At 39.5% G+C, this 23,281-nt stretch overlaps 1 protein-coding gene across 13 annotated transcripts in view; it reads left to right on the top strand.

Annotated features, from left to right (window-relative positions):
- kirrel3b (kirre like nephrin family adhesion molecule 3b) overlaps window positions 1-22,424 on the top strand; it is a 195,460-nt gene extending 173,036 nt beyond the window's left edge. For 2 of the 13 annotated variants that reach the window (XM_034701382.1, XM_034701375.1), the window contains exons 13-19: window positions 6,559-6,659; window positions 10,588-10,786; window positions 12,320-12,427; window positions 12,959-13,042; window positions 13,347-13,456; window positions 14,820-14,906; window positions 16,378-22,424. In XM_034701382.1, the coding sequence (XP_034557273.1) occupies window positions 6,559-6,659; window positions 10,588-10,786; window positions 12,320-12,427; window positions 12,959-13,042; window positions 13,347-13,456; window positions 14,820-14,906; window positions 16,378-16,839 (1,151 nt within the window). In that variant the 3' untranslated portion in view covers window positions 16,840-22,424. Of the gene's footprint in view, window positions 1-6,558; window positions 6,660-10,587; window positions 10,799-12,319; window positions 12,428-12,958; window positions 13,043-13,346; window positions 13,463-14,819; window positions 14,907-16,377 lie in introns of all 13 variants that reach the window. The other 11 variants (XM_034701379.1, XM_034701383.1, XM_034701378.1 and 8 more) reach the window with 7 other exon arrangements.
- The last annotated feature ends 857 nt before the right edge of the window (window positions 22,425-23,281 follow it).

Below are 23,281 nucleotides of genomic sequence, written 5' to 3'. Positions count from 1 at the left end.
ACAGTACTTGGACAGCCTAGGGAGAAAAAGCCCATTACCACAGTAAGAGAGAGGGAGGTTCTGAGAATTCCACAATATCCCACAGAGCAGTGGGTTGTTATAGGTCTCTTTTTCTGCAATTCCTCTTTCTAGACAGCCTTTATGTGCATGGCTAATTAGCATTCCAGCCTTCTTTAAACTGGCAATGACACCATATAAGAAAGAAAAGTGCAAATTAATGAAGGGGAAAACTGCATTTAAGATGCAGCACATATATCCGCCTGGCTAAATTTAAGCATACGATATGATCTGCAAGACTTTCTGGAAGACTTTGAACTCACTTTTTTAATTATATGTACCTGCCACATGATACTCAGCTCTGACAAAAAAAAACACACTTGGAATACATTTTTAATTTATTTCCCTACCGCTGTTTGGAAACTAGATTGTTGGATAGAGTTTTGAGAGATGATGGTTCACTCAGAGGTTTGGGCTTGCTCACAGAGGCGCATATGATTTTTTGGAGCATAACAGCAAGAGGTCAACGGCTCCAAGGTGTCCTGTCTGACCAGTTAGAGCATAATGCCGTAGAAGTCCCCCTTGGTAGATCTAATGAGGGGAGAAATTGTGTAGGAATAAACAGACAGTACATTTAAAGTCATCTCTCATTGTAAAAGAGTTATCTTGTTTTCACTATAGGATCTTGATCTGGTGAAATAATAAGAAACATCAAATTTCCCACACAAACAGACACAACAGGGGAAAACATGTTACCTCATGTGAACAAGTTGTTAGTTTTCACATATAAATATTATCCAGTGGCCATACTCACAAAACTTCCAAGCAGAAATGGTTGCTTTTAGTGACGAAAGTCTTGGCATTTTGAGTTTTCCTTAGAATTTTGTCTCTAAGATAAGACTGGATCCTGCTAAAGATAAAAGTTATTCTCAAAGCATCTTAGTCCTTAAGAGAGCTCCTAAGGTGAAAACCTGTTAGGAGTAGTACAGAGAACTTTAAAGAGTCTTAAAAGTTTCTCCAGCAGAGGAGAAAATACCTGAAAGAGCATGAGAAAGGAGAAATGTTCTCCAACCACTGACAATGAACAAATTGGATGTAGGGATCATGGATATGCTCACAACTTCAAGCCAACGTAACAACGCAATATCCCTGGAAATGTGAGTGATCACAACATTAGGATATTTGACAGCTGGAAATATGGAAAAATTTCACTCGTGATCACATTGTCACGACAGGTGAGCCTTGCATAGGGGGACTTGTCATTTATGATGTAACCAAACAGTGTGCAGGGTAACTCCAACTGAAGCTGCACAAAATGATCAAAACAGTGATAATAGACGGTTCATATTTAACATCTGATGTCACAATACAACCCATGCATTCACAGATAGACTCAGCAGTGGATGTCTCTTTGTGTCTTGATCCTTGGTTATCTACAGAGGAGCGCAGGGCGAGGACGGATTGACAATACATAACTGATCTTAGCAGCTGATCCTTTATGGGTAAAAAAATACAATAAAAAGAAAAAAAAATCTATAGCTTGTCTGTAAATATACTTTGGCATTTGTAAAAATATGCATGTGTGGAAAACACTGCTGTAGCTGTCAGTATAAAGCTACTGCCTAAACATTTTGTTGGCTGTATTCTTTTGCAGTATGGCTTACAGTTTATTCAAAAGAGATATTTCTTATATGAGATAGTAATGAAACAAAATATCTGACCAGACATTGCACTGTCCTTCTATGCCTGTTATCATACCACGAGAGCTTTTTTTCTCAGTCTGTGGATCAACCAATCAAATGGTTCCATCATGCCTCCTTACTAAGCTATACTTTTCTGTTCCTTGCTCAGAGTTGCAAGTCACTCCAAAGCAAGGAGTCCTTGGTAAACTATTTTAAGCTGATTTATGAGCTCTCAGAGATAATTCTCAGAATGTTTCTGAATACTGGTTTGTTGGTTGATTGCAAACAATTTTATGTCGTTTTTCTTTTTTTTTGCAAAGGTTACGAAACCACAGACACTGTTTGCAAATACTGACTATAACAACCTACAGAAGTTTTAAATTTGGATAAAGCAACAAACGTAGCAACAGAATACAATGATAAGTGTTTTCGCCCGTGCCATCTGTGCTGTGTTATTTCTGTAAATGTATTTCACAGTGTGACGTGAAGACAGTATGGCTCGTGCTGCATGCAAGAAAAGAGACAAGAAGGAAATGCAGTCTGGTCCCTGTTGTAAAGATGTACTGAGGCAAAACAGGCAAATGTAGTCAGACTGCTGGAGCATTGAGCCTGGAGAAGTGTTTATTCCTGCTGAAGTTGAACATGAGGGTTTCCTCAGCTGACCAATTAGGGATGAATATGGAATTATTTGATTGTGGCTCCATATCTGCTTTGAATCTCCACTATTCAGTCAGTATAGCATAGTTGAAATAAAAACAGTGGTAATTAGATGAATCAACACTCGTGATTCCTTCCCATAGTGGGAAGCACTATAGTGCCAGTTAAGCCTTTTAAGAGCAAGCCACTCCAGAATTATATACACACTCTCATTAACAAAATGGAATCTACAAACGTGCCTCTCTTATTTGCTTTTTTTTTTGACACATAACACTGACTGATCTGTGTTTATATTTAAATCTAGTTTGGAAAAATGCACTCATTGATATATAATGTCACCTACTTCTTCTTCTATTGTCCTGATGTCTGCCGTTTTTATGTTTACAAGTTATTTACAGTACAGAGAAAGAGATGGATTGAAAGATACATGTATAGAGAGAGATATAGATATGACATATATATTTGTAGATATGAATATAGAGCTTCATTCTATTATTTTTTCCCCAAGATAAACTATGTCCACCTGTGACCACATCAGGCATTTTTTCTTCCATTTCTGTTGCCCTGTGGCTGTTTTTTTTGTTCTCTCTTTCATCATAAAAGAAAAAAAAATAGAAAAAAACAAAAGAGATGCAATGAGGTAGTGTGGAAATGTCAGGCTTCTGTTCAAAGCAGATGCCTCATAGGAAGGAAATGTAAGCCCTGGCCTTTTGACACCCACACTGATATTGTATAATCAGCTTGCAATGTCCACTCCAGATGTAACAACTCCTCAAATGAGCGAGCGAAACCATGCACCCAACATTTTGATTACCTCCCCTGCTGCTAACATTGATGTTGTAGTGCCACCCACCTCCCTGATACCAAGGTGTTTGTGCTCTGATCACATAGTGTGAGCTGCAAACATGTACTCACACAAGCACAGGCGTACACACACACAGACACACACATACACACAGACATACTTTCAACTCAAGCTGAGCCAGTGAGATAAAGCTATTTAATTATATTCCTCATTTGCAGCTCTGATCCAAAGAATAGATCCTCCCCAGTCACTACCAACGGCCCTTTGCAGCCTGCAAGCCATTGATCTTGCTATGTTTTGACAGTTGTAGCTCGTAACAACCATGTATGTTTCATCTCCTAATCACAGCATAGTGCATGTACACTGTGCATAAAAGTATCCAGCACTTACATGCTGTATTATTATTGCCACTTCGTTTTGCAAAACACAGAAAGAAGGGGAACAGCTTTCAATACATTTTCTCCCACTATCTGCAGTATTCATTCTGCAGCGGTAGCAGCCTTCCAGCATCCTCTCGTAGCATACCAAGACACCATCTGGCAAAGTCTCATTAAAATGCTAATTCATTTTAATAAGAGACAGGTAATAAACTGCAATTATGTATCGTCAGAGAGATGGCAGAGAGCGGGAGTTTGAGGGAGGTTGGCAGAGAAACAGTGTTTTCTTGCTAATCAAGAAGCTGCCTTTCTTGCCACCCCCTTAAAACCACACTCCTTACCTTAACCAACACAGGGGGCATGCTTAATGTTTTGTTTTAATGGCTTTTTAAACAAATAGTTTTCTTATTTTTTAACAATATCTTCTTCCATCAGAGCTTGGTACAGAGTATGAACTGTAGCAGTTGTTGCAGATGTTTTGAGTCTTGAGGGTGCAGCTGCAAAATCAATTGTTCCTCCTGCTATCAGCCATCAATTACCTGATCAGAACGCAGCTCTTTGAAGTTGCAACCATAACATACGTTTCAAAGCAAGAGTGCAATCTGAAATATAACTTAAAAGGGTGTTGTGGATGAAGAACAACTTGCTGTGTTTTGGACAACAAAGATATTCAGCTGTAATCAGTCTATGAACCCATCAGCAGTGATCGTTCATCATCGTTTGATGATGACGTTGTCTACTGTATTTTTTAAACACAACATACTTTATTCCAGGAGAAGTTTCCCAACAGTTTTGAAATCAAGGACAGGCTCTTAAGTCAAATTGTGCAAATTACACTTTTTTTTTTGCTTCACAATGCGCTAAAAAACTGTAGCTGATTAAAAATGTGTTGATTTGTAACGGTATATTTCACAGCTCAAATCAGCCACCTGCTCAAATCTTTAAGCTTTAAGATGAATGTTATACATCCTCTTAGTACTACTTCATATCCCTTGCTCTTTATCCAGAAATACATTCCAGAAGAAATATGTAAAAAATGAATCAAAAATGGCTACTGTGTACGTGTTAGCTTTTCTTTGGACTTTATTAATGAATCTCCAGTTTACAATTATGGTGTGTCATCATCTGGCAATGAGTAGCAACATATGCCTTGGGGACAAGGTGCCAAATATTCAGTAGTTTTGGTCTAGCCAGCGGTTCAACTTGAAACAGATCTCCTATTTTGTGCAATGTTTACATCTGCAAAAAAACACCATAATGTCTACATCTGCTTTGTGTAGGTAATAGTTTAACAGTAGACACAGTACACAGGGACGTCACTCTAGCTTACTCCAGTTATACAATCCCAAAAACTAATGATCTATTATCTATTATCTTGTGATTTTCTTAAAATGAATTGGTACTAAGTTTGCAGAAATATAGATGATGCAAAAAGTAATAATACAATTTATTGAATAGAGGTTGGATTTTTTAAATTTCTGTTGCATTCCTGGAAGCCCGGATATCTAGACTCTTTTTGAAAACTGAGATGATTGGTTTTCAACAGCGTCGAGCAGCTTTGTTGCTGAAGTTCAAGTTTTTTGATCTGATTCAGTTTGTTTGCTGCACTTGTATGAACATATCTGTTAAGAAATAATAAATAGCTGAAGCTATTTCAGCGGTGAGCATTCCACCTGCTTTGTCTCTCCAAATGGACGGTTTCTCCTGCACACACCAAAACCTGCTGAGATGTGATTGGTCAATACAACACCAACTACAAATGTACTACAAGCTGAAACCAGAACAAGAACCGTGCAATACAGAAGCACATTCCAAAATGTCCCTTTAAGGCCTTTTACGATAAGGTGGATGTTATTTCTGTTGAGCATCTTCTTTTAAATCCAGCTTTTGAATTCATATAAATGTTTATCATTAAAACTTGAAGATGAAAATACAGTCAAATACTGCACATGTGTACATAACTGACCAATCCTGGATGATGTAATGCACACAGCCTCTGCTGTGTTGTACTGTAATTGTATCTATTTAAAGAAAACAACAAACTGTTGCTTCTGTTCTCTGCTTTCTCGGAATTGAACTTACCATGAGCTCTTCAGGACCAAAGGGGAAATAGACTTGAAAGACAGAATTGGGTCATATGTGACATCTTCTCTTCATATTACCGCTGTCACCTGGTGTGAACAGCCTCCAGACCAGATGGCAAGCAGACCAGTCGTTTAGGCTGAGCTGCCCTTGTCAGGCGAGATCTTGTAGCCTGACCACAGTTAAACACATGCTGGCTGAAAGTCCATTTCATGCCGCTCCTGCTTTCAGAGTTTTTGACACCAATAAAGCCATCTTTTTTTGATCATATTGACCTCTGGAGAACCTGCGCTTCATACAGTTTATTTTAGCAGTTTTGAGAGGATTATTCATGCTAAGTATATGATAAAATATAAGAGATCTCTAATGCACTGTAAGGTACAACCAACTACATTTCATTTCCTACATGTTAATGATTATTGTTCTTGATTTATTAATGAATTTAAATCATGATTAGTCACTTCTTTCATTGAAGGTTTGTACCAACCTGTTGTAACACAGATGTCACAGCTCAAATTGTGAAATAGCTAAACAATGGCATTTCTCTTTCGTCTACATTCTCCTGAATCTGCTCTAAAGAACTGCTGTAGCACTCTCAAGCTATGTTTTGTCTCTGTGGGAGAAATCAAGACTGCAATAAATCAACGATTTCTATACCCAGAACCAGGTCTGGGTACCTACTTATATCCTTTGTACAGTCATACTGTCCTTGGGTAGACTGTACCAGGGGATGAGGCATGTTCATATTGCACTGCAATCCAATCTTACCCTGGAGTCACAAATTACCCAACAGTTCAGGTGTTACTGCTTGGAACAGGAGTGCAATTAGAATATAATATGCCTGAAAACTAGATTGTGCAGAATTGTCATATGACCTGAGACTGAAAATGAATTGAATTATTCATGTTTCAATTTCTGTGACTCATCGTCAAACTTTTTTATGATTGTTCTCTTTCAGGGCCGCCCACAATCTCCAGTACTCAGACTCAGCAAGCTTTGCATGGAGAGAAGGGACAGATCAAATGTTTCATCCGAAGTACACCTCCACCCGACCGCATTGTAAGTATCTCTGGACTATCTACTTTTTTATGATACCATCTTTTACCCAGCTTTGCCTGAATACTTTTCATCATAGAAAAGGTATTTAATAGATTCATGCCACCTGAATAATGATATTACATGCCGTATTCATCAGTCTTTCATATTTGTGTCTAAAATTTCATACTTGGCTGAATCATTGATCCGTTGGTTTTACATGGACGGGACAGGCAGGTAAAGATTAGTTGAAGAATTATACAGCTAGCTCAACGTGTGTTTTCATGTACAAAGGTGCGCATGAGACTACAGTTTGAACCCTCAATTTCTCATTTAATGCACACTTAAGTTCTGTTAGCAGTGATCCCATTAAGATTTATGGAGCCTATATAAACAGCCTACTCTCTGAGCTCACTTTGTGCTGATTATTGTTTTGGGTGGTGTGTGTGTGTGTATGTGTGTGCGTTTGCATGCTGTATGTCTTTGGGTAATTGCTATACTCTATCATCTGATGTATGTTTTTATTATTATATTAATGTCAAGCATTAACCAGCAATGTAATTAATGCTTGGTTTACTTTAGAGGGCTGTCTGTCGGAGCAGGGCTGCCGTGTCTTATCCTTGATTTCAAACTATTCATTGAAGTATCAGTCTAGCTTTGCTTTATTTCATTGTACGTCTACATAAATGACAAATCTGAAATATAATGCTGTTATGTAAGGTCAAAGCAAGTCAATTACATCAACAGCTCAGAATCAAAATGTGTCTTAGACGTCTGCAGCCTTGTGAAACTCAACATCCTCTACTCCAAGGGAAGTTTCACAACATTTTTAAAATGAAGGACGGACTCTTTGTTCATACTGAGTCCCTGAAGTCAATTTTAAGTTCTTTCCTTCTCTTCAGACTTGAGTTTATTAAAACGTGTTAATTTGTAACAGCATATTTTACAACTGAAATTAGTCACCTGCTCATTGTTGCACACTTTAAGACAAATGTGTAATCTATCCACTAAGTATCAATCCATACCTTGAGCTTTTACCCTGTTTAATAAATTCCCTTGTTTGTTCGCTGTTATTTTTGCAAAAGGGAATCCGGAGGGTCTCACAATAGTCAGCCAAAACAAAAGAAGTCTGTTCTCAGAAGCCTTGAGCTGAAGTGGCGACTTAATAATAACGTGTTAGTTTGTCATTGCACCACATAAATGAATGTTGAATGTGCTAATACCTGTTGTTTACCTACATGTCTTCAGCTACATCACTGCAAGTGTCAACACTACCTCACATGAGTGCCATCTGTTGAAACCATCTCTTCTTTAAACCTAGTGCAGCAACAATTACAAGCCACCCTGGTGTTTGAACAGTTTGTGGTGATTTGATTTCAAAAGACATTTATTGAAGATATTCTGACTGAGTCACTGTCTGTCAGAGGGACTCCAAATTTTTACTGCTTGGCCTTAATAGAAAATATGTAATTGGCCTACATTGAAAATAATAATTCATTTCCACTAACAAACACTATTGAATATAAAGTGATGTACATTATCTTTCCCAATTTGATACTTTGGAGTCTAAATTGTCTCATTATTTCCAGTGGAGGATGTTAACAGACCAAAATGCTTTCCAAAGAGCCCAAACAAATATCCTAATACTGCTACATATGCCACCAAGAAACAACTTAGCATGTTTAAAACTGACTTCTGAATCACTGCAGATTCAAATGAGGAAAAGGAAGACCAGATGAATTTGTTTTTCTACTGACCATATGTTGCAAGTTTGTGGACAGATATCCCAAACTGGTCAAAGACACTTATTACTTGTCTTTAGTTTACAACTTTAAATATAATGGGGGGTGTTTGGAGGGAAATTTTCCCAACCACAAGTTCTATCATCATGCAGGTTTTTGAGCACAGCTAAAAATGAAAAGTCATTTAATTTTGGCAATGAAACATCATTGCAACAAACTATGATGAAACAGCTCAACCTATTATATGATCGAAATGTTTATCTAGTTAACACTGGGATTATATAGAACCCTTTTACACATTTTTTGTTATACAAGGATATAAGAATAAGTTCAGCCGGACAACTCATGCTTCAATGCTTTGAAATATTTATTGCAGCAGCAGAACATTGTGTTTGGCATCAAGACTCCGCCCTCATCACTCCCCCTACATTTATTTTGCATGCAGAAACTGAGGAGTGATGAGATAAAACTTGAACCCCTTAGTTGGAGCATGCAGGTGGAGGCTGATGAGGTGGTGGGACTGAGAGTTTGAGCGGAGCACTGGTGCACAGCAACAGTGGAAATGACAGTAGAAAACGGAAATCTTGCAGTTCTACTGACTGCTACATTAGGAGAATATATTTGCCATGTGATTGTGAGAATGATGATGTCGTGTGAACTCAGTGAAGCTCGAGGCCCCCACCTGAACTAGTTCCATTTAAAGGTGACATATTACGCTCTTTTTCATCAAAATATATTGTCCAAGAGGTCTCCAAAACACGTATCTAAAGTTTATTGCTCAAAAAACACTTTGAAATCAGATTTTGGCATGCCTGTAAACCCCTCTTTTGCAGCCCTGCTCAGAACAGGCTGTTTTCTGTGTCTGTGCCTTTAAATGAGAATGAGCTCTCTGACCACGCCCCCTCAGGCTCTCCAGCACGTTGATCTAATGTTTACATGTTGGCTGAATATACACACTGCTTACAGACCTTGTTACTTCAACCCTCTGAATCTGATCCAGAATCTGATCCTGACGGAGAGGCGCCTGCAGCGGGACCTTTCTGAACGATTAGTCACAGATTTTGTGTTTCTTGTTGTTTTATTTGTCAGTATGTCGACGTGTGTCTTGGTACACAGCTACAAACATGTAGCTATGTGGCTATGCTAACTAGCACTAGCACTTTTCCATGAAAAATAAAAATCATCCACTAGATCTTCAAATCTGCAGATGTGGGGAGTAAAACGGACCTTTGTGTTTATTAAGACAGCCTACAACTAGAATGCCTCCCTCCTAAGCTCCTTGTTAGCACACATGTGTGCAGGGAATGAAAAACGGAGAAGGAGTTGAGTTGTATTTTATACAGTCTATGGGCTGAACAAGCTCCGAGCTCTGGCTTCCGTTAAAGACCGGATGGCGTTGTGACGTATGAAAAACACTGAAAACTGAAACGGCTCGCTTCAGCACACATTTACAGAAAGGTGGAGAAATCAAAACGGGCAGAATGGATTATTTTCATTTTCGGGGGGTTTGTAGACATGCCAGGGAAACATATTTCAGGTAGAGAACATTCAAAAAGTTGATTTTGCAAGATATGTCACCTTTAATGTATTTTCACCATTTTTCAGAGATCGTTACTTTAGTGACTTAAATTGACCTTCTTTGTATGTTGTTGTTTTGTTGGAAAGTTTTATTCTAATATTGTCTTACTCCTAGTCCTGTTAAGTTTTATTTTTCCCTTTCCTAAATAAGGATAATAATATATTTTTTTAAAATTTCATCATCACTGGCCTTTATTGTTTAAGACTTACTTGGAAACTTTTTAGTTTACAACAAGTTTTATTTCCCAAATACTTGCTCAGGCTCTCCCAACCCTCAAATCACTCGAGCATTGTGGTGGGAGGAGAGATCTGCCCAGAGTAAGTGCAAGTTAATATTACCCACCAGACATTGGCTCAGTCTACAGATGTCAGAGATATCTCACTGACTTGGCAGCTTGTCAGCAGGAAATGGCAAACTAAATATTTTGACCACAATATTTTAGAACCCGACCTTGCCATTCTCAAGTTCTCTGTGGTTGGACCACATGGTGTTCTTGTGAATGACAGATTCAGGGAGGTTTTAAAGGCATTTCCAGTGTGAGCAGTATTTTTCTATACAACACTTACAGTAATGCTGAAATATTGCATACTGACAATAAACACTTCCTGTCTACACCTGTGTCTTTCCTCAGGCCTGGTCATGGAAGGAAACTGTGTTAGAGTCTGGAACATCTGGCCGCTACACAGTGGAGACGGTCACCACAGAAGAAGGGGTCATCTCCACACTGACCATGAGCAACATTGTTCCAGCTGACTTCCAGACCATCTACAACTGCACAGCGTGGAACAGCTTTGGCTCTGACACCGAGATCATACGGCTTAAGGAACAAGGTGGGAGCCAAGGTTCGACAGGTTCCACCTTCCTCTATTTCAAATCACGTGGCTGTGGTTCACTAGATAGTAGATATAGATGGTAGATCTAGTAGCAGTGCTGTGATGTTTTGTGTGCATCACTGTGCTTGTTCTTGCCCTGTGTGCAAACTTTTGATGTGTTTGATGTAAAGTTCCTTCGTGTATGTGAAGTGAGAGACATGTTGTCATAGCATATTTTTGATATATGAGTAATGCAGATGCATAATTACTGGTAAAAGACCAAAGACCACATTTTTAACAGATGTAAGCCATTTAAAAGACATGAAAACAGATTCTAGAGTGTTATGTGGTGCATTTTCAATTATATTCAGAATTTCTGTGCACATTATGTGAGTTTCTTTTCAAAATGATAACAGAAATGCGTTGTTAAGAATAGAGATTTTACCAATATGGGACTGCAAGACGGAAATACAAAGTTCCGCTGCATGGCCTACATTCTGAAACGTTTGATGTACAGTGAATGTGATGATGACACAGATAAATTCCTGACAAATTAGTTTTCTGGTTTAACATAAAGTGCAAATCCCTGGTAATTTGAACTGGTGACCCTTAGCATGCACTGCATGCTGAATTTAAACTACGCTGGGCCTCCTGCCTTCCTTGTGTGAAAGACAACTTTAAAAACGTGGCTTTTATCTGCTGACCTTTTTCCCCTCTACCGTAGGAGCAGCAGTGTTTTCCATCCACTTATCGCAAATGATAAATTATAAGCTGCTTATGTGAAAGTGACATTGATCAATGAAGACATTAAATGAGCTTTAATGGTGTACGGAAAGCACTTGGTTGTTTTGCATTTGTTTAAAATGCGAGAAGGTCATAAATGTGGGCTGGTAACTCAGATCATTAAAGAGTGCTTTAATGAGGACCTTTAGTGTTAGGGAGGCATATATAGATGCAGCTTGAAGCTCTTCTGAGTTGCAAATGCTGTATAACATCTACAAAGAATCAAACAGGCATGATTATGCCTAATCTAATGTACACAATACACTCAATTAAACAAATGCTTTAAGTGAATTTTTCCCTCATTTTAAATTAGTGTAAATTGAAATTTAGTAGACAAAGGGATTATAAGGAAACATAAGTAGGACAAATTACCTGTACTGACAACAAAAGGCTGCTAATTAGTTTTGCATTTGCTTTGATTTAGACATACAGTCTATACAGTTCTTTTCTTCACCGGCATTGTACCTGTGTATTTTTATTTTATTTTTTCATGGCCTTCTGCCTGAGGCACAGTGTCAGAGTCAATTAGAGGGATAAAATAGAGCATACCTTTCCTTAATCCTTGTTTGATGCACAGACAGAGAAGAAGAAGAGATGTTTTGTCTCTGTGTGAGTATGCGTGTATGTCTGGAAGAGTAAGGTGGCCCCTATATGCCTGTCTACTGTTGCGCTCTCTCTCTGTCATGTACCCTATATTGAATTTAATGTGCATTTGAGATGTCATTCGGAATTGTAGAACATTTCTTTCTTCTCTGATGCTCTCTGCAGAATCTCTTCCTGTGGCAGCGATCATTGGCATTGCTGTGGGAGCTTTCGTAGCCCTCATTGTCCTCATGGGCACTATTGGAGCGTTCTGTTGCACTCGGTCCCAAAGAAGTAAGTTTCCTCCTTCGTCTCGGATCCATTCAAGCGTGCATGCCAAAGTACTGTATTTCAACCAAGCACACAAGAAAAATGTCCATCCATTCAAATGTAGATATCATGTCTAGTGACCCACTGGGTGCAAAAATTGTCAGCTTATAGGGTCAAGTTTTTTTCCTGTATAGATAATTTTTTCTTTAGATGTAAAAAAAAATGAAGACAATGTTAGCTGCTTCAATAAATGTCTGACTTATATTAAATTCTTTGAACATACTGTAGTGTCACACGTAATACAAGATGCAATCACTTTCTGAGATGGACATCTTTTTGTGGTGCAGAGATAGCCAAATTGTAATAAGGGTTCATTTCATGCAATCTCAGTCTGGCTGCATTGGCTTTTGAGGTTATTTACATCCTGCGCTGTGTTCACTGCCATCCACCCATGTACCAAGTGACTCAGGTTAGAGACAGACTGCCTCTGTCTCTACCCAAGAACCAATGTGTGCTACTGGTTCCTTCAGCATGTCTATTGTCTGTATACTACAGAGGAAGCGCACCTGGTTATGCCCTCACTGCCCGTCTCCATCTGTGCTCACCAGAGAGAACTTGCAAGCAAAATTAAGACAGAAAGTAAGACTTTGTTATATGACAGTATCATCAGCATTGTCCCAAACAGAATGAGCCACCGTGGAAGGCTGTATGAGATTGCATATGTATGCAGAAAAAAGATAATCTGGTGTTGGCAGGGAACAAATGATTAATAATGCTTTGTATTGTTTTCGGGAAACGGGGGAGCTCTCAAAGACCAAACCAAGGGGATCTTTGCTAAATTCTGTAATGCTGCACGCTGCACTGGGGGAAATTAAAATGTCAACAAATACAGAACAGTGTTTATCCAGCTTATTGAGATATATGTGTCATCTGTTTCTGCCAGATCTAAAAGGAGTCGTGTCGGCGAAAAATGACATCCGTGTGGAGATTGTGCACAAAGACCACAATGCGGCACGGGAAAATGAAGAACACCAGTCCATGAAGCAACTGATGGTGAGTGTGAGTGTCAAAGCTTTTCTCTTTTTTATCCTGTTTTTAAAAGTGTTATATCAATCTCTATATGTATAATTGCATGCCTCTTAAAATGTTGATTGCTTAATAAATGCACTTTATTCTTCACATTGCTACTTAATGTAGAATCTGTTAGTTACTCTACCAAGTAATATAGGTAAGGGATAATGTTTGGATAGCAGGTAGTTATGGGAAATAGAATCCCGACAGGGTCAGACAAAACCTTTATGCGAAGCGGGAGGGTCTTGTCCACCCTGAAGGTACACAAGATAAAACTTGAGCCTCATAGTTTGAGCATGCAGGTGTTGGCTTGGGAGGTGGTGATCATTTAGAATGATTTATGTATACAGATTTTAAGGAATAGTCCAAGTGATTCCGCAGTAGTTAGCTATTATGTGCCTGTTGCAGTCGATTTAACATCAAACTGTCCTAATTTAGCTCTCCTTCTTCTCTGAGCTATGTGGTTGACACTCCTTTAAAATCAAACAAGCCAAATGTCACAAATTTGAACACTGCTGCTATCATCACCACTGCTCATGGTTTAAGTTTCTTTGTAGCAATTTTGTACCCCATCTTACGGTCTGTGGTGTCAACAAGAAGAAGCAAAATGTGCTTTTCTGTGGATTGATTTGAAATCATGTGTGATCAGTTTGCCTCTGGTGTTGCTTGTGTTAGTGAAAGTTAAAAACCCTCGTCAATGGGGTTTTGACCAATCAGAATCAAGCATCAAGTTTATACAGGTGGAAGATCAGTAAGAGAGTTGAGTAATAAAATACATTAAGGTTTTTTATATGTACTGCAGTGATATACGATTGCATACATATAAGGCACAGTGTCTTATGTTTACATATCTAATGTCATTAGTTCTATAAGCAGAACAGACCCCAATATAGTGTAACTATAGAGATGCTGATGCATACTGGTTAATCCTACAGTGGGTGTATTTCTGTATCTACATGCCTTCTAGACATACAAAGGACTGCTTCCTCTTTGGAAGAGTACCAGTGTTTTGGTTTTCATGCAGCTTGCTCCAGGGCTTTGCTATTTGCAGTGTGAGGTTTTGGATTACATTTTCTTTGAAAAATACTTAATACAGTTGGTACTTGATGTAAGAGCAGGCAAATGAGCTTACCTTACAAATCTGCATTTTGTCAAGATGAAAAAAAGATATTCATGGATACATTACTAATGTTCCCCGCCTGCCTGATTGAAGGTGAAACACGGCTGATGACTATTCAAAGACTCAAATAAAAATGATAAAAGTGAAATCTTTCAATCTCAAAATATATTTTTACTCTTCATAAACTACACACACTTAAGTCTGCTTTGCTTGATATCTATGCAGGTTGAACGAGGAGAATTCCAGCAGGAGTCTGTTCTGAAGCAGCTGGAGGTATTACAAGAGGAAGAGAAGGAGTATCAGCACATTAAGGTACGACTCGCGAGCAACAGCGGCATGAAGCCGTTAACGTGGGAGAAAGGGAGTTAAAGGTGGTGAGAGAGAGAACGCCTTTGGGCCAGGGGGTGGTCTTAAACTTTGGGACCAAAATAGCTGAAAAGCATTAATCCTTCTCCTGCTTCACATGATTTTCCAAGGATTAGTCCAGAGGCAAAATGACTCCTGTTAGAGGTCTTATTTTTTATTAATTAGTCTCTCATCAAAGGTAGTTAAGGAAATCAGAAGATGGTTTGCCCTGAGCTGTAATTTAACTTACTTAAGGTGTTACTAGCACCATGTAGAAGAGATTAGACTCTTAAAAGAACACTTTGGACTGCTGGAGATGCTGGGTAGTTGTCTAGTATGGGGACTGATCTCTCATCAGCATCTCTCAACCCTCTTAAGTATGGAGTGATTTATCTTTCTTTACTTAATTTAAATACAGTTATCTTTAAGAAAAAGAAAGAAAAGAACTTCATCTTGCTCTGTGGAGGAGCACCTCGTTATCTGATGGCTCGAAACTATTGGGAACAACAGATAAACTTCACTACAGTATATCTTGTCCAGACTCTAATTATGACAGCTCCATTTATCTTTTTGTACAAACCAGTGTTGCCAGTGACTCCCTGGAGTGTGCGCCTGTTGTGTTTGCCTGCATACCTGTTCCCTCTGGGGCCCTCTTTTTTTATTTTTCATTTTTCATCCTACTTAATGACGATGTGCATGAAGCAGGAGCAGAGGTGGGACTGAATTAGAGATAAAGGCCAGACGCGAACAATCTCCCTGTCTACCGTCTGATAATGACAAGCATACCGACAATCCTCTCAGGTGGTCTCTGTCATTTTCCCATTATGAGCATTCTTCTTTTGGGATTTGCACACACTCACCGTGCTTGACATTCACATCCATTCATAGGAGGACATGAAAAAAAAAAAAAAAACACACTTGAGCACCAACTGGACCCTTAGCAACAGCATGGCGTCTGCAGCCTGCAGACAAACAAGTGTTGCTGTAGCCTGAGAAGCTATTTCATGGCATACATTAAACCACACACAACAATCCGTTTAGGTCCAATTAAAGCTGGTATGTGAATGAACTTTGCGGTGACACATTGGATGCCACACTATGAATCATCAAGGCCTGTTTAATTAGCAAGAAACATGATTTTAAGGTGAGCATGGGGGCAGACTAATTCCTAGGAAGGAGGGCTTTTTTTCCTGCAGTGTACAAGGCAGCTTGTTGGCTTATTTATTCAGAATTTTGAAAGGTAATTACAACCACAATGACCTTGATACTGTTGAGAAAAACACACGTACATGCATGAATAAGGGGTTGCTTATCTTATTATTTTCCTTCTGTTTTGCTTTGTTTTTCAAGATCGCTGTTCCTACAGCCTGTAAGAACAAAATAACCAAAAACATTCAGACAAATAACAGAAACTGTTTTTTTCCTGTGTTTTCCATAGGACCCGACAAATGGTTACTATAGTGTTAACACCTTTAAGGAGCACCACACGCCCACTATGGCTGTGACTCAGTCCTCTGAGGTGAGGAACCCCACCAACACCGGTACCCTGGGAAAGCAGCGGGTGCCTACGGGGATGTCTTTCACCAACATCTACTCCACTCTGGGAGCAGGTCCCAACCGCCTGTACGACTACAGTCAACGCTTCGTGCTGGGCATGGGCAGCAGCTCCATCGAGCTGTGTGAGCGGGAGTTCCAGCGCGGCTCACTCAGCGACTCCAGCTCTTTTATCGACACACAGTGTGACAGCAGTGTCAGCAGCTACAGTAAGCCGGACGGCTATGTGCAGTTTGACAAAGACAGCAAGGCGTCGGCCTCCTCCTCATCCCACTACTCCCAGTCCTCCTCGCAGAACTCTGACCTCACCCGGCCGCTCCAGAAGCGCATGCAGACCCACGTCTGACCACCAGGGAGGGAAGGAGTGTCAACACGGTGTAACAATAGCCAGGATTGTAAAACTGTGACTGAATCAGCCCCTTAAGAAACACTGAAACTGGATGCCTAAAGGTGCATATGGGCTGGATGGCTTTAAGACACTCTGTGACTTGTTTGAATTCTCAAAAAGTGGATCAAGAAGCCTTATATTTCCCCCATGCTCAACCCATAGACCACCTCCTTGTTTTGATCCATAATCAGAATTGTGCCACAGAGAGGTTATTTGCCAACACAGACACAACACCAGTTTGGATTTCAAACATTCACAACTTGCTTCTGCAGTGGTGTTGCTAGCAGAGGGCAGGCCACAAAGGCTTTGTCTGACAATCAGCTCCCTCGGCAAAGACCAGTCTTTGTCTTTTGAAGATTGTCATTCATAAAAACTCAGCACGATGGACACGATAATGAGTGCAAGCCAATCTCCCGCTGCTCTCTTGTAGTTTGAAGCACAAAAATGAATGTGCATGTGGTTTTTGGTTGTTAAAGGGATTACTCTTCTCTCCCCCACCTACCCCTCAAACACTGTATGTTAAGCTTTCTTGTAGAAACTGGTCTCCTGTGTAGGCGGAAGAAAACTTTCTCCATGTGCCCGCAGACGTCTTGAACATTTAAAAGAGTGGCTGTTTATCTCTTCACAGTCATATCTGGGCCACAGAGCCAGGCAGATAAAGAGGGGCTGAGATCTCATTTGAAATCCCTGAGTCGTTATTTTACTGTGACAGTCAACGATAAGGAACATCAGTGTACATATGTGACAGTAATTTCTTTTCTAGCATCTAATTTTCTGACTCTGTTTTCCCTCATGGAGGACTCTAAATGAGACATGAGCGCCTCTTCTTGTCCTTATCTACTTTGCCTTGAGGGTATGTTTGAACTGTGTCAATAAAAACTCTGACAAAGCGAGATAGACATACACTATCAGCTCTTGTGTTGATGGGGAAGCTGGATCCTCCGTAGTGTTACTGCACCAAATTCATCTCTGAGTTATGCAGCAGAAAGCCCACAAGCTACAACATGTGTTACACTTGTAACTTCCTCCTGCTAACGCTGCAGATCATCAGCCATATACTCAATGGTACCTGTACAAGGAAATGTAAACATTATACTTTAGATGAGCCTCTCATTGTGTAGTTTTCCCCATTTCTAATGTCAATATCATTACAGACACCAGAGCTTAGTGCATTCTGACTGCATACCTACCTGTGATCGTGCTGGTCATCATGGGACATGAAAAGCAAATTGGAAATATGTTTTATTTGAATATCTGTGGTTTATTTTTGGCTACTGTGGAGCTAAAGTTGACACACTGAATCTCTCAAGTGCATTGTTTTGATTTGTTCTTTTTTGCACTCTATGTGCAATACATGAATTCTGATTTGTTATCAAATCACTGACACTGTATTTGTTTTAGTTGAGAGTAGAGACAGAGTAGTGCTGTAACTTGCAGCCATATAACACTTAACATTTCAAAGCGAGCCTGTTGTCAGGAGTGTTGTGGTCATGCTTTGTGCAGGTTCTGAGGCAGAACAAAAATAGCGTGTCCTATTGTACACCCAGCGCAAAGCGTCTCGGTGTGCAGTGCGAGTGTCATTGTTATTTTCCACCTGACACACCCATCATTTTTACGCCATTCGACCACGCTGTGTAAATAACAAGTGAACTTGTGCCTGCGATAGTGCCCGTGGGTGTGTTGGTCGTAAAATGAGGCGTGGTCAGGCGGAAAGGTGACACCTTGCGATCTTGAGTAAACGGAAAGCAGCTCTACCCTAAACAAACAAAAACTTGGTCCAAAGTCTTCAGTCAGTGTCGCAGTAATTTCCTTCTATTTAAAGGGAACACTATTGAGTCAGTAAGCTGGGCAATAGTTCACAGAGTTTGCTATTTTTTTTCACCCCCTTTCTCTTTACATCATGAAACTGCTCTCACTATCAATATCAGGCCAGTCTATGAAGACAAGGACACCCTCATTGCCATCTCATCACATGCCTGCTTCACCTCAGCTCTGCACGGGCCAAAAACTGCAGACTGAGCTATTACTTTGCGCCCCTTCATGCGCGCACGCACTCACACACAACTAAGCAGTGAATATTTTTTACAATCCCAAAACACATCTATCAGTGTGGATGTTAATATAGACTGTGTCCATTATACACACTGAACAGAATACTGATGTGTGATCCAGCAGCAAAAATAAGTGAATACAGATTAACAATTAATAAGTAATGAAGATAGCTGCTGTGCCCTGTGTGTGATGTACATGCCTGAAAATGTGGAAAGTCGCTAGTCATTTCTGCTGTTCAGATAGATTGTTTCAGCAGGTATAACATCAATTCATGCATTGAAATAACTTTTACTGACCTGTGTGTGTTTTCTACATTTGTAGGCGCACAGTGGAAATAGAAAAGCTAAATGTGCTGGTTTGTGCCTGGTGTATTTGAGCAGAATGGTTGAAATCTGATGTTTGAATAATAACACGCCTACCTGACTCTTTAAAAGAATGACGGCAGACACACTGATGAATTTGGCTCATGTTACGCTCCAAACACCTTTGAATAAACAGTGAACTTAATCCAACCTTTTTGCGCCTTGTGCCTCAATTAGCACACTGACAGCACTGCTTAACTAGCTTAATTTGGTCATTCACTTTCCGCCATCCGCTTCAGCCTGCATACTTCAGATCATAAAATAGAGCCCAAACACTACACTTCTGCTTTTTTGCATTGAACATTTGGAATCAACAGCATATTTGGACATAAAGCACTTAATGTAATGTAATTGGGCGACAATATTTTTCATGTATTCCTACCTGTTGACTCCTACATACCACCCTATACTTTCTAAATAATACAAACCTGATGGATATTTTTCTTGGAACTTATTAAGTTGTGTAAGAAAAGGCTTTTATTGACAGAAGGGCAACTTTTACAGTAAACAGAGATCGTTTCTGAAACAGCCGCACTTACATAATACATTATATGACATTTGATTTGATCTTTCAACAAACTCATCTATCTGTTGGCTCTCAAGGTCTGCTTCAACCATTCTTTTTTGGATCGATTTTGTTTATTTCATTCCATTTCATTTTTTGAAGGATAAAGAGAATTCCTTGGAAAATCCAAACAGATTGTTGCAAAGCCTTCTGAAAGCCCTTGCTCACGATGTCAATATTCATTTTGCCAAGAGAAACACAAATATGTGATAACGTATACTTTGTTACAATACATTACTCAGTTTGGTGCTTTTTCAATATCTTTCCCTGCCCAGCAGTCAATTGGGATGAAGTGAGCTTGGAACTAAAAAATCTGCCTCTTGTGAAAAAACAAGCACTGCATTTCCAACAAAGGCAAGTTGTTGTTGTAAGCACTTTACATATGATTATATTCAAAGCATTTGAATGGGGTTTTCCACTTGAGTGGCAGTGGTTTGGACTGTAATTTTACAAATGGATTGGCGCCCATTGTACAGCTTAAGACAAAAAGCTCTGTTTCAACGCTGATAATCCAGCTTGGCACTTAGTAGACTGTATATAAATCTCTAATGCTGTCTTTCTCTGTATATAATTTGTCCTGGCTTTTCTTTCTTTCTCAGTCAGATTTCACTATATAAGAGCTCAACAAATCCATGTGGCATCAAAACTGCAAGACAGACAATCATTTTCTCTCTGTTTCCTTTCCAAAAATTTCATCAACCTCACTTGTTTCTCACAAATTACATGAAAGGCTTGAGTGAGCAGTTTCTTTTCCTGCAGATCTCATGGGGAAAACTCTGGCTCTGTACAGCGAGCACACAGGGGGCTATAGGATGAGCACTGAGCTTAGCTGGGACAGCTTTGAAGTGAGATGCAGTGAGAGGTTATTATACCTTTAGCCCCTTCTGAGAGATACCAAGATGCCCAGCAATATATTGCATTTGGCACCAGGATGACAGTCAAGTATGGCTTTGCCCTTTTTCTATTTATTTCCCCCAGCATTTTTGAGTGCAGAATGAAATTCCTGCCTTGCTACCGGCAGCGGTTAATTACAAAGTGATCTAATTTGCATGGGTCAAAATACAATTTTATTCATTTATTATTTGCATATATTATGCATCATTTTAAATGCAAGGCCTCAGAAGTCAAAGAGTTCTAAATTTCAAAATTATACCAACACAGACACTCAGCTCGTCTCTCCTTAAAAATAAAACACATTTTCTTTTTAATCCAATGGATCCAGTTTTACTTTTCTACTGCACTGATCCAAACATAATGCATTTTCCCTGTCCAGAGAATCTGCACAGCACACAGCAAACCGATAAATATTTGATAGACCAGCCTTCTGTCCCATCCCCCCATGGCAGCAGCTACAGCGGGCACGAGGGTACCACAGGAAGCGAGTGCCATGTCAGTCTTTGGGAATCAAAGCCCATGTGGGGGGCAAAGTCTGCCCAGTTCACCTGCGGACGCCTCTCCGGCTGGTGCTGGCAGCTTCTGTTTGCCTGCACAGCACAGATGCCAGGGCATAACAGATGAATAAACACAGAGACCCAGAACAATTACAAGGGGTTGCTGCCCTCTCCCTAATAAAACAAAGAAACCTCTCTGAGTGGAGGATGCAGGATAGTTTATTATTCAGAGACACTAAAGACTGGCCTGTAGTACACTGGACGTTTCTAAAGTGAGAGGCAGAGGTTATGAGCAGGGTGAAATGAAGACTGGCTGGTGCGTGCCTGTTATGACTCCTCTGCCCACTGGCTATATCATATTTGTTTCTACTCAAAATGTTTTTCTTGGTCTGAATAAACCGGGAAAAGCGGATGAATAAAGGCTGAGCAATAGTACTGCCAATATCTCGCCTATGCCTGCAATGGGTGGTTTACATGAGGCTATTCAAAGTCTCCCTTGCTGTATGATAAGTGTTACTGTCAGTGATGGAATGCATAAGGGAAGATGCCATATGAAAATCTAATTGATCATAATAACCCTTTCTTTACTGTGTAAATGCTTTCTGTCACGCTGTTTCTCTCTTTCTCTCTCACTCCTTTTCTTTTCTACCAATCAATACCTTGTTAGTACTTTAATAAAATACAGCTGATGGGAAAGGGGCCTGGAATAATAGTATTTGCAAATAAAGCTCAGAGTTTGCTTTAGCCTGCAGGGCACACCAAGGATCCATGTGGTTTGTTTTGCAGCATACAGTGTACAATAAATCACAGAAAATTGAGAGAATCACAGAAAAAGCATTTGGAAGTCAAATGAGTAAGCTTTCCTGTGATTGGTTGAATGGTTTGTAATCCAAATAATGCAAACTAAATTGCAAATACTACACTAACCAGGTCTGAAAGAGTACTAAACTAAGGATGGTCATTTCAAGCGTTTGTATAAATAGCAAACCATAAGCATCATTGTAATAAAAAAGACAACATGTAAATTCTACTGGGTGAACCATTATTTTCAGGCAGTGCCCCTCTGTATCTAAGAAAAAAAAGAAAAATGGTTGTATTTTAACTGTACTGGTCTGTGAATCTATGATGCTTTTGCTCTGTATATTTGGAGAATAAAAATGATGTTTGAGTTTGTGTTTATGCTGCTTTTTCTGTCAGTGAGAATGTATGAGAGTGAAGTGAAAGATCCACATGGGATGCTTCTACTGCAGAATGAACATATTACATTTGCTCAGATGTTCAGAAGGATATTTGTCTGATTCAAAAATTCTAAACTGAAGCCTTTGTATTCAGTTCAGATCAGTGGTCTTGCTGAGAGGGATATTCTTATTTTTCTAGATGGAAATATTGATGTACTAATGGAAACAGCTGTATTATTAACAGCATGGAAGATACTCAGTTTTACCCGGGTGTAATGTACATTTTCTGTGATGATCAGCATTAAGGAAAAACCCAGTACAAAACAAAAACAACTTAAGATACATTTAATAGGCTACTGACTCATTATTGAAAAGAAACATTTACTTTCATGAGAGAAAATATAAATCTTTAAAAGCCAAGGTGAGATATTTCATTACATTATCGAACTGGAAAGGCAGAACACATCATAGGTTGTCTGGACCCTCATGGAGAGCCTAAGTATTTTCAAAAATAATATTTAGAAGGGCACAGTTCTAATTGCGTATTATCAACCTAATAACCTCATTAACGCTTGGAATCTCCCCAAAGTTGTCCCGTGTTGTAAAATAATTTCCCCCAATGGGGGATCGATAAAGAATATCTTATCTTATCTCTTAAGTTTTGGAATGTGAAGGGTGAAATGAAAGAAGCCAATTCCTCAGCCTATCATATTTTTCGTCTCTGCTGTCCTTCCAGCTCTGTGATTGGTTGTGGTCCAGCTGCAAAATAGCGAAAGCATTTCAGCTCCATGCAGTAGGTGGCGGTAATGTACCTAGACCTTGTTTGCCAACCGTGAAAAAAGGAGAAGAAAT

The sequence above is a fragment of the Notolabrus celidotus genome, chromosome 14 (genome assembly GCF_009762535.1).
Source record: "Notolabrus celidotus isolate fNotCel1 chromosome 14, fNotCel1.pri, whole genome shotgun sequence".
Classification (NCBI taxonomy): Eukaryota; Metazoa; Chordata; class Actinopteri; order Labriformes; family Labridae; genus Notolabrus; species Notolabrus celidotus.
This window is presented reverse-complemented; position numbering and strand designations above follow the sequence as displayed.